At 51.4% G+C, this 17,243-nt stretch overlaps 1 protein-coding gene across 6 annotated transcripts in view; it reads right to left on the reverse strand.

Annotated features, from left to right (window-relative positions):
• The window catches only part of PALD1 (phosphatase domain containing paladin 1), an 80,756-nt gene that overhangs the window by 15,544 nt on the left and 47,969 nt on the right, over positions 1–17,243 (reverse strand). For 5 of the 6 annotated variants that reach the window (XM_032470201.1, XM_032470198.1, XM_032470200.1 and 2 more), the window contains 8 exons: positions 16,900–16,995; positions 16,366–16,494; positions 15,754–15,870; positions 15,525–15,680; positions 15,040–15,216; positions 13,756–13,896; positions 13,434–13,505; positions 9,003–9,143 (listed from right to left, as the gene is read on the reverse strand). In XM_032470201.1, the coding sequence (XP_032326092.1) occupies positions 9,003–9,143; positions 13,434–13,505; positions 13,756–13,896; positions 15,040–15,216; positions 15,525–15,680; positions 15,754–15,870; positions 16,366–16,494; positions 16,900–16,995 (1,029 nt within the window). The remainder of the gene's footprint in view (positions 1–9,002; positions 9,144–13,433; positions 13,506–13,755; positions 13,897–15,039; positions 15,217–15,524; positions 15,681–15,753; positions 15,871–16,365; positions 16,495–16,899; positions 16,996–17,243) is intronic. The other variant, XM_032470203.1, reaches the window with a different exon arrangement.

The raw sequence follows: 17,243 nt of genomic DNA on the forward strand, positions 1-17,243 counted from the left end.
GGAAGCAAACATGGAGGTAATGTTACAGGCTGCCCTTCATCAGGCACAGGCACACAGCAAAGACTGAGCTGGACTGCGGATGTGAAAAGGTACAGTCTGCCTGTGGGCACCTCCCAGGCTGGTTCTGAGTTGGCCAAGGAGATGTCAGGACACATGGGGCCTGGGACCCCGGCCTCCAGCACTAGCCTCTACCCCTCCCAATCTCCCCTCGTGAGCCCCTCCATCTCCCTTCTCCCAGCCCATCTCCACCCAGTTGCCAGACCCTCATCACTGACTCCAGCACCATCAGAGCCTGGAGGAACATTAGGGCTCACTGAATGCAACATCCTTCCTCTCGGCTTTAGAGAAGCATCTCCCAAACCTAATCTGAGGATGGGTAAACCCAGGGAAAAAGCAAGCACTATCCCCACCTTCCTGCCCTCACTGCACCTCGGGAAGTCTCTTTCTGGAAGTACTGTAGAGGGAGTGAGAGAGCCGGTATATCACCATGTTGCAAACCCCCAATGAAATAAGGAATCTGGGAGACGAGCACTGGTGTCTGACAGGTCACAGGAGAGACCACAGGACCTTCTTGCCCCCCATGGCAGCATATGGCACCACCCGTGACATGCTGGCCAAAAACCAAGCCAAATCTGATCAAGTCTCTGCTCTACCCGTTTACAGGGAGCACTGGGACTCCAACACAGGCTCAACTAAACCCGGGGTACAATCAGCACAGCCCAGACTGCAGGGTGCCGGGAAGACAGCCCGGTCACCTCTTCACATCCACTCCAGCTGAGGAAAGGAGGAGAAGTGTTCTAGATTCAAAGACCTAAGGGCCTCATCGGCCAAATGCCATCTGTGGATCAGGTCTGGGTCATGATCCAACTGCAGAACGCCTTTGAGATCAGTGAGAAAATCTAAACACTGACCAGGTATTGGACAGTAAGAAGTCACTGCTGTTTGAGGCATGATAATGGTGTTATGATCTTTTTTAAAAGACTCCCCCTTCTTTAAGGTATGTGCTGAAATATTTACAGAGGAAATTATATGAGGTCTGGGACTTGCTTCAAAATAATCCGGTGGGGTGGCTGGAGGGACTTTAGATGAAATAAGACTGGTCCTGATTACTGAAGCTGGGAGGTGGGCACACAAGGATTCTTGAAATTATTCTCTCTACTTTAAAACTTTGTTTGAAATTTTCCAAATAAATAAAAAAAAAGTTCCTACTTTTCAGCTTTGTCAATAATCCTACTTCCAAGAATCAGCCTACAGAAATATGCCACACAGCATGCACTGTGAGGTTCTCTGTACCATCATCTGCCCAGAGAACGACAGGAAGTAATCCAACAGGACACCTCCACAGGAAGGGCAGGTGACACCAGGGTGCATCCACTCAGCCACGTACTATGCTGATATTACACGTGATGACGTAAAGGCTAAAGTGTCCATGAGCTAAAACTACTTATCAATGAGCCTCTCTCCTCGTTTTACTAGAAAGTAAGCTCAGTGAAGCTTCACTCACTGGTCCATCCCCAGTCACAGGGCAGGCGCTCACTAAGCATGTGCAGGCTGAGCACGTGTTTAAAGGCCACAACATCATCCGGGTGAACAGGAGGGCAGCCTGTGTGTGCACTGCGACCACACCTGTGAGAAGAAACACATGCACGTGCACCAAGACCAGAGAGAGGCAACGCTGAAACCATCGCTGGATGACCGGGCAGTGGTCTAATATCAATTCCGTAACCACACACAAGCTACGACCAGTCCTCATTGCTGTGGTAGGACCTCGCCGTGTGGGTGAAGACTTACGCACACCCTGAGCCCTCCTTGCTGAGCCACGTAGAGCCATGACCCCCACATTTCTCCCGCTTGTCTCCACCGAGGGCCCTGAAACACTTTTATTGCTGGCGGAAACGCACACATCAATTTCCAGGAGCTGTTTTCTTAATTGCTTATAACAGTGTAAACTGACTGCTGGACCTGGCAGGGGCCACGGTACCTATGGTTTGGGGGACCTGGGGGTGCAGGGCAGGAAGCCGAGGAGCCACGTGCTGCTGACAGTCTCAGAATCCCAAGGCTGCGGGCTCCTGGGGGAACCTTCCAATGGGCAGAAGGTAGACTGGACCTGGAACGCTCCCAGGCAAACGGAGCCTCTGTGGGTGACACATCCCTACCTGAGCCTGGGCTCAGGTACCTTCCCATTCAGAGGTTCTAGGGGTCCAGCCAGGCAAACAAGCGTCTCCTGCACATGCAGCACGGGGCCCGCTCTGCGCAGACAACAGCAGGCCCCACCGCAGATCGCCTGGGGACTTCAGATTTGAAGCCAGAGGGCGGGGGTCTAAATTAAGAGCAAGATCCCAGGGGTGAGACATGGCTGCCAATTTCCAGAGGAGGCAGTCCGTCAGAGGGGAAGAGGAGAGGAAGCAGCTGCCTTCTGGAGCCTCAGCAAGGCCCCCACGGCTCACTAGGGCAAAACGGACTGAGACCTCAGGTCCAGGGCAACGCAGTCAGGGGAAGGGCTCAGGGCTGGGCGTGAGAACCTCCGCCTCTCATTCCTGCTCTGCCATCGACTCACGTGGGGCCCTGGGCAGCCTGCCCCCCTGCTCACCTATAACAGAGGGGTCAGATGCTCTCTACGTCCCTTTGACACTAAAATCTAAGAGTCTGTTCGGGAAGGAGAACACTCTACCCTACAATGATCCTTGGGGGCCTCCCACTTTTTGAGCATTTACTGTGCACCAGCCAAGCCCTGTGCTTCCAGTCCCCTCTGTCCTTCCCATGCACAGCCCAGCCAGGAAGCAGCATTAGTCCAGCCTGGCAGGTGGAGACACAGGCGGTCAGAGAGGAGGAAGATGGCCCTGTTGGGACCCAGCTCCTTCTAACCCCCACACCCTTGTTCCTTCTGCCCACCAACACAGGATAATCCAACCTGCTTCCCTCCCACCTACACAGGGATTGACACTGGGCCTGGTCGATCATAATTAAGTCCATTCCAGGGTCTATACACACTGAAGGCTGGCCAGATGCACCTTCAAATCTGAAGGCAGCTGGGACAGCTCAGATCACCCTGACCCAGCCTGACTGGGGCGAGCACAGGGTTACCGTGGAGGAGGCATTTCTGCCTTTCTGACTAAAATAAACAGTGGCTTTGTCACCAAAAGCTGCAATTCCCAAATCTAGGTCCACAATCAGTTTCACAAGTCCACAGGAATTTAGATATATAAATCTTCTCAAGGACTGTCCTCTGTTCCGAGAACACCCACTCTACTTTTCTGGTACTAAAATATCCTTTCTTTTATGAAATGCCAACCATGTTAGATGGTAGTTGGGTTTTTAATTTTTGCTTCTTTACTTCCTTCCTTCCTTTCAAATGGACACATTTAACAAGGTTATATATTGGCAACCCTAGAAAGGTCTTTCCCTTTGTTTAAACTGGTCTGTGAAAGCCCAACTAGGAACAAGGTCGCTTTTGGTTCTTTCTTTGTTCTCTAACTGCACTTCCAGGCATCAATGATTAGATGACCTCTGAGATTAGTGTCCTTGTAAGAAAAGATACGAGAGCCCCCTCCCAGCTTTCCTCCCTCCCCCTTCTCTGTACACACACACACAGCCAGGCCATGTGAGGACATGGTGAGAAGGCGGCTGTATGCAAGCCAGGATGAGAGCTCTCACTAGAACTCAATCGGCCAGAACCTTGATCTTGGACTTGTCAGCCTTCAGAACTGTGAGAAAATAAATTTCTGTTGGTTAAGCCTTGCAGTCTGTGGTACGCTGTTACATCAGCCCAAGCTGACAGATACACTTGGTGATACTCCACCCTCCCTCTCTAGGCTTCCGTTTCCCCACTGGAAAAGTGAGAGGGTAACATCCACGAGGCCAATATTACCCTACTGCCAAACCAAACAAACACATCACAAGAAAAGAAAACCCCAGATCCCATAGCTCTTATGAATTTGATGCAAAAATCCTCAACAAACCAAATGCAGCAATACAGAAAGAAGAATATACACCGTGACCATGCAGGATTATCCCAGGAATGCAAGCTTGGTTCAACATCCAAAAATCAATGCAAATAATATACTGCACCAACAGGAAAAAAGGTCAAAAAGCATAGAGCATCTCAATGGACAGAGAAATAAGCATTTGACAATATTTAACATCTCCTTATTATAAAACACACTCAATAAAATAAGAATGGGGTGGGGGGGCTTCCTCAACCTGATAAAAGATATCTGTGAAAAAACCACAGCTGACGTGACACTTAATGGTGAAAGACTGAAAGCTCTCTTACGATCAGGAACAAGACAAAGATGTCTCTCTTGCCACTTCGATTCCACATTGTACAGGAAGATCTTGCCAGGGTAGCCAGACAAGAAAGTTAAGTAAAAGGCATCCAGAGTGAAAAGAAAAAAATACAACATCTCTATCTGCAAATGACATGATCCTGTATATAGAAAATTCTAAGGAATTCACTAAAAAAAAAAAAAAAAGTATTAGAATAAATGAATCCTGCAAGGTTGTAAGATGGAAAATCAATATACAAGTATCAGTTGTATTTCTACACAACGAACAAACTAAAAAATGAAATTAAGAAATCAATTCCATTCATAGTAGCATAAAAATAATAAAACACTTGAAAATAAATTTAACAAAAGAAGTACAATACTTACACTCCAGAAACTATAAAACATCGTGTAAGAAATTAAAGAAGACCTCAATAAATGGCAAGGTATCTCATTTTCATGGATCAGAAGAGTGACTATTGTTAAGACAGCAATACTCCCCAAACTGATTCAACACAATCCCTATAAAAATCTCAGCTGGCTTCTTTGCAGAAACTGACAAGCTGATCCTAAAATTCATATGAAAATGCAAGGGACCCAGAATAACCAAAAAAAAAAAATTCTTAATATTGGATTTTTTTTTTTGAGATGAGGAAGGAGATAATTAAATTTGCTCATTTATTTACTTTTTTTTTTTTTTAGAGGAGGTACTGGGGATTGAACCCAGGACCTCATGCATGCTAAGCATGCACTCTACCACTTTGAGCTATACCCTCTCCCCACAAAAAAAAAAATTCTGAAAAAGAAAATCATAGTTAGCAAACTCACACTTCCTAATCTCAAAACTTAACCACAAAGCTACAGTAATTGAAACAGTATGAACTGTCATAGGACAGACAAATAGATCAGTGGAATAGAATTGAAAGTCTAGAAATAAACCTTCACATTTATAGTCAATTGATCTTTTTTAAGGGTGTCAAGATAATTCAAGGAGGAAAGAATCATCTTTTCAACAAATGGTGCTAGGACAACTGGATATCTTCATGCAAGAGAATGAAATTAAATCTCTATCTCACACCATATATAAAAATTAAGTCAAAATTGATCAAAGACTAAATGTAAGAGTTGTAGCTATAAAACTCCTAGAAGAAAACAGGGGTAAATCCTTAAGATTAAGCACGACACTGCAAGCACAAGCAACAAAAGAAAAAACTGATCAATTGGACATGGTCAAAATTTAAAAACTGCATGCTTCAAAGGACATCATCAAGAAACTGAAGACAATCCAAAGAATACAAGAAAAGTTCTGCAAAGCGTATATCCGCTATGTATTTAGAGTATGTAATATTTAGAACACAGAAAGAACTATATATAGCTCAATTAAAAAAAGATAGAAAACCAAGTGAAAAATGGGCAATGGATCTGAAAAAACAAATCTCCAAGAAAGATATACAAATAGCCAAAAAGCTCATGAAAAAATGCTCAACATCACTAGTCATAAGGGAAATGCAAATCAAAACCATCATGAAATATCACTTCACACCCAGTAGGATGGCTACAATCAAAAAGGACAATCACCAGTGTTGGTGAGGATGTGGAGAAACTGAAACCTTCACACACTGCTGATGGGAATGTAGAATGGTGTAGTCTGGCAGTTCCCCAAAAGATTATGTGACCCAGCAATTCCACTTCTATGTATATAATGTCCACATAAAAACTTGTACATGAATGCTCATAAGATTATATTCATAATAGCCAAAAAGTGGAAACAATTCAATGTCCATCAACTGATGATTAGATGAACAAAATGTGAAATACAGTAAAATAGTATTCAGTCATAAAAAGGAATGAAATATTAATACATGCTACAGTGTGGATAAACCTCAAAAATACTACTCTAAGTGAAAGAAGCCAGTCACAAAGGACCAAATATTGTATAATTCCATTTATATGAAATGCCCAAAATAGGCAGGTCCCCAGAGACAGAAAGTAGACTGGTGGGTGCCTGGGGCTGGGGGAAGGGGGAAATGGGGAATGACCACTAACGGGCAGGAGGTTTCTTTCTGGGGTGATGAAAATGTTCTAAACTTGATTGTGGTGATGATGATTTACACAACTCTGTGAATGCACTAAAAACCATTGACTTGCACACTTTAAATATGTGAATTGTGTGGTGTGTGAGTTCTATCTCTGTAAAGCTGTTATACCAAGGGAGAGCAAGAAGGCAAGACACTACAGCGGGAGATCCCTGATGTGGTCCTTGCCCTGCATCAGCATTAATCCAGGAGCTTGCTAGACACTCAGACCTTCAGAATCAAAAGCTCAGGATGGGCCCAGCAACATGCATTTTAACAAGTCCTCCAGGTGACCCTAACCTCACTAAACTTGGGGACCCCTGCTTAGAGTATGTGGCTCTCAACCTTGACTGCACTTTGGAATCACTTAAGGAACTTTAAAAGACCCATGCCCTGGTTCCCCAGCAGGCCAACTAAATCAGAATCTCTGGGGATGGAGCTCAGGCACTGGTCTGATTTAAAGCTCCCAGGTGAATCTCTTGTGCAGCTAGGGTGAGAAGAACTGGATTAGAGGGTGTCTCAGGCCCCTCTGCTCTTCAGCTCTTCTGCGAGTTTGGCCCAAGCTCAGCTCACTGGGGCCACCTGGTGGCCACATTGGGGAATGACTCCACATCTTGCTTCTGCCGGGACCCTCACCCCAACTCCCCCCATCACCAGCACCAGGAAGCCCGGGGATAGGGCTCAGGGATTCCCATCCTCTCACTGCAGAGGTCAGCACCATCCTGGCCTTTGGAATGGAAGGGGAGTCCTGGTTAGCAGCGGGTGAGAATCCTCTGCTGGCTCTGCTTCCTCCTTCCTCATTAAAACACCCCACAACCCCAAAGGCAGCCAGAGCATCTACCACTAGACACAGCCCCAACCATACCACCCTTCCCTCCCACTGCCAGCAGGAAAAGCCAACTCACCCATCCAGCCTCAGCTCTGACAGCTTCCAACACAACTGTGTTTGCGGGCACCAAAGCACCTTGACTGCCTCTGAACTCACTTCACTTTTTGGCCTCGCGGCCTCTGCCCATGTAGCCCCTCCTGCCTGAAGTGCCTTCCCCGGCTCTCATTACACTGGGATTGTTCAAGGCCAGTTCTGTGGGACTCTCCTCTCTCCCCGTGGCTCACGTCCTCCTGATGCTCCCTGCTGCACCCTCTGTGCCCCACAATGAACGTCCACGGCTGCAGAGCTGAGGAGGGGAGGGCCTATCCGCTGGTGGGGAGGGGGATACCTGGTTGGCTGAAGGCAATGGAGAGCCAGCAGGGCTGAAGGGAGGGGATGTGGAGAGGGGGACACTGACAGGGGGGCCTGTGGTGCTCTGAAGCAGGGCTAGACATCCCTTTTCAACCACTTGGGCCTCCTGCTACAGCAAGAACTGGAAGCCTCAGTTCTCTGCCCTCTCCGTGTCCTTTGAAAGCAGGAGAAGCTCAGGCTTTCAGTTCACTGCTGCCACCTGGCGGCAGCATACGAGACCACCATGAACGAGACCCAAAGGCAGCTCCAAAGGGATACAATGGAGCTGCTGGCCCTGGGGAAAACTAGTCTATCTTATGCAGCTCAGCAAAGTCCACTTTCTGGAACCTTAACTACTTTCCCCACCCCAAATTCAGCAGCCCTTCCAACTGATCTCTGGCCTTGCGCATAGCCTGACCCCAAGTGGCCCACCTCCAGGGAAACTCTTTTTCCCAATCATGGTCTGATCTGTGGCCCAGAGCAAAGGTTGGCGTGGATCAGCCATCACGGTGTGCGCCCGGTGCAGGCGGACCATGGGGCTGGCTTGCAGCTGCCCCTTCTCGGCAGGGGCCACAGGCAGAAGCTGACCTCAGCGACTGCTGACTAGAAGCAGTGAGCACAAGGTCGGCACCCACAGTGGGGATCACTCACTACAGGCACAGCCTTCCTGAAGCCCCTCACTCCCCCCACAGCTGCCCCCTCCTGCTCCAGCTCCCGCCTGTGCCCCAGCAGCCAATCAGATTCCCTGGGTCAGAGAAGAACAGAACTAGGCAGGTCAGTGTGTCTCACACAGAGATCGGAGGCCACCACATCCCATGCTCCGAGCAGCCCAGCGGGTTACAGGACTGGGCCAGCCATGTGTGACAGAGTGCTGGGGACCACAGCCAACTGGAGGACATGTTTTTTACAGATAGGCTAAAACTCTGAATTTTTATATGAAATCTAGACTTTTATAGAAAACTTCTGATTTTTATAATTAAATGCCCAGTCCCTCAGGCAGCATCACCTGTTAAAGCACTGAACTGCTTCCCTGCCGGGTATTACACAGCCACTCTCCAGGGCCACAGAGTGGTCCCATCTACCAACCTGACCCCTGCCCAGGGCCTCCAGGGCCCTCCATGGCCCAGACACTGGAGGGTTAATGACTGGCACCACAGGACCTAGGACAGGGTGCCCTTCTGACTGGACACACCCTTGACAGGCCCCAGAGTCGCAGCAGCTGTTAAACACTCCCAACATCACGGCTGCACACACCCCGCCCAGCACCCCAGAATCTCACCTGGGCAAGTTGCAGTTGGGCATGTTTCCATTTCAAGGATCACCTCCACTCCCAGAAGGTGGAGAAGTGACTGAGAGCCCCTGCGGGTCCCCTGGGACCCCTAGCCCCTCACACCCCGTCGGCCCCCACCTGGGCCGCGCACTCGGGCCGGGGCTGGGGCTCACCTGGCGGTAGGTGCAGATGATGATCTCCCGCAGGTGGTAGTGCATGGGCGTCATGGTCTCACTGACCGTGTCCAGTGCCGCGTCCACCTCCTTCTTCACACTGTGCCCATCAGGCAGCAGCTGCACCACCTTCATCACCACCTGGGGCCAGAGGAGGGGGGATAAGCAGAGCCCCAGGGTGGGCAGGGGGGCCTCCAGCCCCAGCAACCGGCTCACCGGCACCAAGGGCACACCGGCCTCAGGGCCCAGGCCCTGACCGCCCCTCAGTTCTCAGAGGGGTGTTCCTGGGTATCTCTGAGGCCAGGGCTCCCAAGGTGCTTATTTGTCTAAGCAGTATGAACCTTGCTCCAAACAAAACCTTACCCAGGAATCTAATCTATAAAATAGAGAGTTGTCATGTCACTGGGGCTGGTGGGGTGAGGAGAGGGTGTATGATAAGCCTATGTGGGGGTCCTGCTGGCTCTCCCTCTGCTTGCAGCAGCCCCCAGGCCCCTCACAGACTCCTGGCTATGAGGAACCCAGCGAGGACACCACACCACTCCGACTCTGTCTACCCTGCCCCCCACGGCCAGCACAATCCAGGCCTCCATCACCTGCAGTGGCCCTGCCTCCTCCCCTCCCTGGTAGCCGGAGAGATTTTACTGAAGTATAAATGTGAGCATGTCCCACTTGTATAATTCCCGGGCTTCAATCTCCTTCTGGTTCCCCTGCACTCAACACAGAAACCGAAAGGTCGGGATGGGGAGGGTATAGCTCAGTGATAGAGTGCATGCCTAGCATGCATGGGGTTCAATCCCCAGTACCCCCATTTAAAATAAATAAATCAACAAACAAACCTAATTAACCCCCCAAAAACAAACAAAACCCCGAAAAGTCTATAAGGTCCAGCACCACCTGACCCCACTGGCCTCCCAGCCTCACTCATAACTCCTCCCAAGGCTTCAGTGCCTCCCTGGAATCCCTCGATTACCCGCCAACAGCCCACACAGTCGGTCAGTGGATGAGAAGCTCCCGGATCCCTGAGCACAAGGGCTTTCCACCCAGGAAGCACCCAGCCGCCAACAATGCTGAATGAAAGACAAAACCCAGCCTAACTCAGCTCTTCTCACAATCTGGCTGCCACGTGCACACATGGCCAGAATCCCCTCCCCAAGACTGGGTCCTGGTGGGAGGGTGGCTGGAAGGGCTCTCCTTCACCCCTGCATTTCTCAGAAGGAACTGGCCCAGAGCAAGCATACTGGCAGGGGTGGAGCTACAGCCCAGTGGAAGAAGAGGACCCATCGCCTGGGAGGACCCTTGGTTAATATGGCTCAGGCCACACTCTGGTCCTGAGTTCTGCCATGGACATCTCTCTGGAGAGGAGGACGGCCCACAGGCAGGTCCCCAGGCACAGGGCTGCAGCTTCTTCAAACGCAATGAACCAAACTCCTAGCCTCTGCCCCTAAATTGCTCCTCCCCTTGAACTCTTCATCTCCTTGGCTGTCACTAGCACCAGCCAGAAACCCGAGGTCATCCTGGGTGTCTTCCCTCTTTGCCCTACAACCAATGGTCCCCAAGACCAACCAGTGGGGACTGGGCTTCTCCTGTTCACCAGGCAGCCCCCTCCTCACTCAGGCCCCAGGCTCTCCTCTCCACTCCCCCATCCACACACTGGCCGTCCAGAATTAGAGTCTGATCATGACCTCCCTTATTTCCATGCTGGCCGCAAGCTTAAGGTCAAACATAGTGTGGCCCCCACCAGGGTCCTTACAATCAGGGACAACCACCTCAGCCCTGCTTCCTTTCATTCTGGCCAACCACAGCCTTCTACAGCTCCTGCCCTTTCCAGACTCCCTCCTTTGCACACTTGATCCCCTCTGCACACTACCCCTCCTCCCTCAGCAGACTCATTCATCTTTCTAAAATGCACTCAAATGTTACTTCCTCCACGAAGCCCTCTTGGGCTCCCTCAGTTGCACTTTCAGCCCTCAGAACCAGGTCTATCTCAGCCCTCTTCACACTCTACTGAATGTTCCTCACTGGACTAGGTTCACTAGGCCGGAATTAATCATGAATGAAGCTGGTCTGGGCATGAGAAGGTCTTGGGGTGGGTGAGGATGCGGGCATAGGGGGGTCTTTGGGCCACGTCATGTAACTCTGGAACACAGATTCTGAGGTCTACCACCTGGCTTGTGCCCTGACCCCACCACCTCTCTGACATGGTTCTAGGGTAATGAGCTTGGCTCCCCATGCCTCAGTTTCCTCATCTGTCAATGAGGAGTAAGGACACCTAACTCTTGAGGGCCGTGAAGGGTGAATAAGGGAGCGCACAGAGGTCCCAGCACAGGGCTGGGTGTGAGAAAGGAGAGCTCAACTGTCACATCTGAGGGACTGACATGAAGACTAGGAATTCAACTTGGAAATAAACCCCCATGTACACAAATGAGCTTTGCCAAACCATTGAATTGGGAAAGGATATTCTTTCCAACAAGTGGTGCTGGGAAAACTGGATATCCACATGCAAAAGAATGAACCTAGACCCTGACCCTATTCCATGTACAAAAATTAATTCAAAATGGATCAAAGATCTAAACGTTAAGAGCCAAAACCATAAAATTCTTAGAAGAAAACACAGAAGAAAAGCCTCACAACATTGTATTTAGCAATAACCTCTTGCATATGACACCAAAAGCACAGGAAACAAGAAAAAAAATCAACAAATTGACTTGAATTTCATCAAAATTAAAAGTCTTTTGCATGAGGGGAGACTACCAATAGAGTAAAAAGGCAACCCACAGAACTACCGCATATCTGATAAGGGATTGACATTCAGAATATATGAAGAGTTCCTACAACTCAACAACAATAAACAACCCAAATCAAAAATGGGGAAAGAAGTCAAATGGACGTTTCTCCAAAGAAGCTACACAAATGGCTATAAAACACAGGAAATAATGCTCAACATCACTAGTCACTGGAGAAACACAAATCAAAACCAGAGTGAGTTATCACTTCACACCCACTAGGAAGGCTATTATCCAAAAAAACACAAAAAGCAAAAAAACACTACAGAAAGTGCTGGCAAGAAGAATGTGCAGAAATTGGAACCCTTGTGCTTTGTTGGTGGGAATGTATATGGTGCAGCTGCTATGGAAAATAATATGGCAGTTCCTCAAAAATTAAACAGAGAATTACTAATTGATCCAGCAATTCCACTTCTGAAGTTGAAAGCAGAGACTCAAACAGATGGTGTACACCCATATCACAGCAAATCATAGCTATCACTGCAGCATTGTGCACAACAGCCAAAAGGTGACGACCACCCAAGTGTCCACGGACAGATGAATGGGTAAATAAAGCGTGGTCAATACTTACAAGAGAATATTATTCAGTCTTTTAAAAAAGGAAACTCTGGTATATACTCAACATGGACGTACCTTGAAGGTACTATGCTAGGTGGAATAAGCCAGTCACACAGGGAAAATACTGTATGATTCTACTTGTATGAGGTATGTAAAATAGTCACATTCATAGAGACAGAAAGTAGAAGGGTGGTTTTCAAGGGCTGGGGGAGGAAAGATGAGGAGTTGGTGTTTAACGGGTACTGTCCATTTGGCCTGAGGAAACAGTTCTGGAGAGAGAGATGGTGGTGATGGTTGCACAATAATGTGAATGTACTTAATGCCACAGAACTTACACTGAAAAATGATTAAAGTGGTAAATCTTACATTATGTGTAATAAATTAAAAAAATGAAAATCATCAGTGAATCAGCCAGGAAAAGGAGGAGAGATGTGGTCCAAGGAGAGGGAAAAGCAGACACAAAGGCCCAGAAGATGAAAGAACCTGGCGAATCTGAGGAGCCGCATGGAGGCAGAGGGGTCGGACAGGGAGCCACAAGGAGAGGCTGGAAAGGCAGATGGGAGCCAACCATACTCAACGCCGACATCAGGCAGCCATGCGCCAGCTCTGAGTCCCACTTTTCCCATCTGGAAGACGGGACATTGCCACCTAGTTGCAGATGTCAGGAAAGATGACGTAGCAGGTGTGCAACACATGAAATGTTAGCATTGTCTGTCCAGTGCCCTGAACTGATATGGGGGTGGGGTGGGGCAGGCCAGGGCCCTGCACCAAGGTCAACAACCACAGTTGGCTCCCAGGTGCCCGTGAGGTGGTTGTCAATGTGACTCAGACAAGATGGTGGCCAGTGGCCCCTAGGGCACACAGCAGCCCAGCAGCAGGGCCAGGAAGAGTCAGGGGATCCAGCCCCCACCTCCTTAATGACCACCTGCCAGGGCCCAGAGCCAGGCTACCCTGCACCTTGGCTTGCTCATCTGTGACCTGGGAACTGATATGATGAAGGAGAAGAGCCCCGAAGATCCCACCAGACCTGGCAGTGAGACCCGCCATCTCCCCTTTGCCAGGTGTCCCCTGGGGGCCCTATGGGGCTCACCTCAAACTCGCCCTTGGTGAACTTGGCATCAGGCACACTCACGAGCTCCTCCTCGCCCACATCAGGGAAGCCCTGTAGGGAGGACAGCTGTTGGGACTGGGAGCACTCCTCCCAGACTGCACCCCTCCCCACGCCCACAGCCTCGGCCAGGGGTCTGCCAGCCCCACTCGCCGTCTGCCCAAGACTGATGGGAGGGGGCTCTGGGACCACACCAGGCACCATCTCTGTCCCCCACACCCTCTTGCCATGGCCACTGTCCTGAGGGACCAAGTGGCCACACTGCCTGGGTGACCCCTATCCTCACACAGGCGGCCACACGTACCTGGATGTGCCAGAAGGCAAGCACAGCCACCACCATGGCAGTCGTGGTCCGGCCCTGGCCACTGAGGCAGCTGAACACAAAGCCAGTACCCGGGTCCTTGGCGAGGGCAGCCTGCATGGCCTCCAGGAGCCGGTCAAAATCCTGCACGGCAAGACCGAGGTCTGAGTCCACAGGTACTCCTGGCTGCACAGACTCCCAAGGTGGTCCATCCCTCCAAATGTCAACCCCAGTAGCTGTCCTGGGAGTGCTTCCCTGTGCCAGGCTGTGTCAGGCCCACAATCTTGCATGTACACACTCAACTCACTGCTGTACACACAAAGCCATTTGAGTGTAAAAAGACACATCCCCTTCAGTTAAAAAAAAAAAAGCCACACCCTCACGTACAGTCACAACCCCCACCCCAGGCACTGAACGTGTGAGCAGACACAGGCACACACCTGGGGCTCCTCTTGCCTGCCATCCCCCAGGCAGAACACACACATGTGTAGGCCATTCCCTTCTGCTATGGACTCCCTTGGCCCTACTGCCCACCAGGGGTGGACCCAACCCAAGTCCCAGCTTGAGGGCAGTCCCGACCTCAGCCGAGCACTGCAGCACACAGCCACTAGGGGGCAGCACACTGCAGGCAACCAGACCCACAGAGCAAAGTGAGGGGGAAATACAAGCCCCATCACCGCCTGTCACACGGGGCATATCACAGGCCTGCAGATACAGACACGTCACCCAAACGATGGACAGACCACACAGGTACACAGTGACCCCTACACACTACACGCCAGGCACACACACCACATAAACCTTAAAGACACAAACTACAGATATCCACAGGCACAAACCTACAGATACCACACGCTCACATCCTGAGTCACACAGCATTCCACAGCACTTTCCTCCACAAATACCCTACATGTGCCACGCCACACAACTCCCCAAAACACATGCTCTCCACAAGTAAAGACAAGAGGTACCTCAGCCTCCACAGTTACAGACACACCACATACATACACACACTCCACAGTGACGCCTGCACCCACTCCAAACACATTTCCCCAATGGACACACACACTCCAACACCGTGGACACCCACCCTACACACACCTATGATGCACAACAAACACACAGATGCACACATGCACACACAAACACAAAGCTTGGGGCATGTGAATAAATCCAATGAGCTGAATCTGAAACCCTGCAGAATAAGTTCTTAGTTCCTCAGGAGAGCTGTGCCCATAGCCAAGGCCCCTTTCCCTCCCCAGACGCCTCAGCTGTGGGCCCCCTCACCTCCTCGCGGGGGGCGCAGAAGTCTGGCATGGGGATGCGGTGGTAGGTGAGGCCAGGGCAGGCCCCACGGTGCTGGCTGAAGACCTCCTGCGTGGTGAGGCACGTCTGGAACCTGTGGGTCTGCGAGTTCTCAGCACCTGGGGCCTTCAGATGGGCCTTCAGCTGGGTCTCCAGGTTCTAGGGAAGGGTGGAACAGAGGGCTCAGGCCACTGAGGCAGCCCCCAGGCCAGCCCTGAAAGGTTGGGACCAGTCCTGGCTACCAGGCCCATCCCTGACCCTTCTCGAGCCTCAAGGTTTAAAACCAGACTTGGAGCCAGGGAGGGGACCAGAGCAGGAGTCCTGAACCAGCCACTCCCTGAGACTGCTCCTCCAGGGGCCTCAGTTTCTCCACCCGTACAAGGGGTGCATGGAAGCTTCTGAAGACCCTTTCAGGCCAACTTCCTAGGTCTCCAAGGCAGGGGTGCATACACGCAGGCGGGCCTCACCTCCAGCTGGCTAGGGGCCACAGGGGGCCCAGGCTGCCGCAGACTGTGGGTGCGCCCATCACACTCCAGCACAGCCTCCTCTCTCAGGCTGACCCACACCACCTGCCGCAGTTTCCTCTTGGTGTCGGTCAGGTAGGCCAGGATACTCCCCAGGGCCTGGAGGGACAGGAGGGTGGTCAGCGAAAGGTCCCCTCCCCCAGCCCCACAAATGGGCCCCCCGGGTGGTCACCTTGGCGCTGGGCTGGGCCGTGCCGTAGATGGGCAGACGGGGCACCCGCCGAAAGTTGGCCACGTCCATCTCTCTGATGGTGCTCAGTGCGTCCGGAGAGACGAGGTCATCCGCCCCCTGTGGGGAGAGCAGCAAGCCTGGGACCCACAGCAGCCGGCAGAGGTTCAGAGCCTGCCCCTGGTGGGGATGGGGGGATGGGCGGGACTAGCACTTTACAGTTTACAAAGCACTTTTGCACATCCGGAGTTTCCTAACCACCCTGGCGAGGAGCAGAGTGATGGTGCCCACTCTCAAAATGAGGAAGCTGAGCCAGCTCAAAGATGAGAAGCTGGTGGCAAAGAGACCAGAACAAGGTCTCCTGACTCCCTGCTCAGAGCACGTGGGTTTGAGAGTGAGGAGCAGGTCCTGGAATAGCAGTCAGAGCTGCAGATGCTTTGTAGGGACTAAGAATGACCCCATCTCGCTCACAGGAGTGTCCCACCACTCCACAGGCCATCTACTCTTGGCCTCTTATGAGGCCCAATGCTCAGCCCAACCCCACAGGAACCAAGGGTCTACTGGCCTCGGGGCCTGCCCACACCCACTCCTGCTTCCCCAGCCAACCACACTCACCAGGGAGCCCATGGCAATGATGTCCCCGGGGGCTACAGGCCCCGCTGAGCTGAGTGTCACAGGTAGGCGGTACAGTTCAGGATGGGCACATAGCCAGCGGCTGAAACTGAGGGCAAAGGCCAGCGGGTACTGCAGCCCGAGGCAGAGAGAGATGGGAGTTCAGGGGCACAGGGCCATCCCAAACTCTCCCTGCCTGCCCCATGGTGGAGGAGCCCCAAGAGATGAGCCCCAGGGCAGGGATGAGGGGGTGGGTAGAGAGCACCAGGATGTCTGATGCCCTGGCTAAGAGTACACATACGGGGACCCAGAGGAAAAAGACGTGGGGCCTCCCTTTGCCTGACCTGCTCAGGGACCATGCCTCTATCTTGGTCTCTCTTGCCTTTCATACCCACCTTCCTTTGGAACCAACATGTGTCCCCACTCCCCTCCCCAGCTCCACAGGGGTCACCACTGACCCCATGCCAGTCACTGGGTGGGGAAGCTGAAGGGGCCCCAGGAGAAGAGGGTATGGGTCGGCTCATCCCTCAGCCCCACCTGCTCATGGAGATAGTAGTTAAACAGGATCAGGTAGAAGTACCGCTCCAGGCTCTGCAGCGCTCTCTGCCGGCCACCGTGCTGGCTGCCGTTTCTCTGAGAGGAGAGGACCAGGAAGGAGGGGCCCCCCCGTAAAGATGGGGCTGCTAAGGTGCCCACCCCACCCCCAGAAGGACAGGTGTTAGGCCTCAGAAATTCCTAGAAGATGATCTACCTGGCCCTTCGTACCTCTGTTCTACCAGGCTGGAGGTGCCCCCAAGCTTCTAACCCTATCCCATTTGCTGTGGTTTATCTATGGTGCAGGGACAGCTACAGGTGACAACAGCAGGCACTACAGCTCTCAG

Source organism: Camelus ferus, chromosome 29 (genome assembly GCF_009834535.1).
Source record: "Camelus ferus isolate YT-003-E chromosome 29, BCGSAC_Cfer_1.0, whole genome shotgun sequence".
NCBI lineage: Eukaryota > Metazoa > Chordata > Mammalia > Artiodactyla > Camelidae > Camelus > Camelus ferus.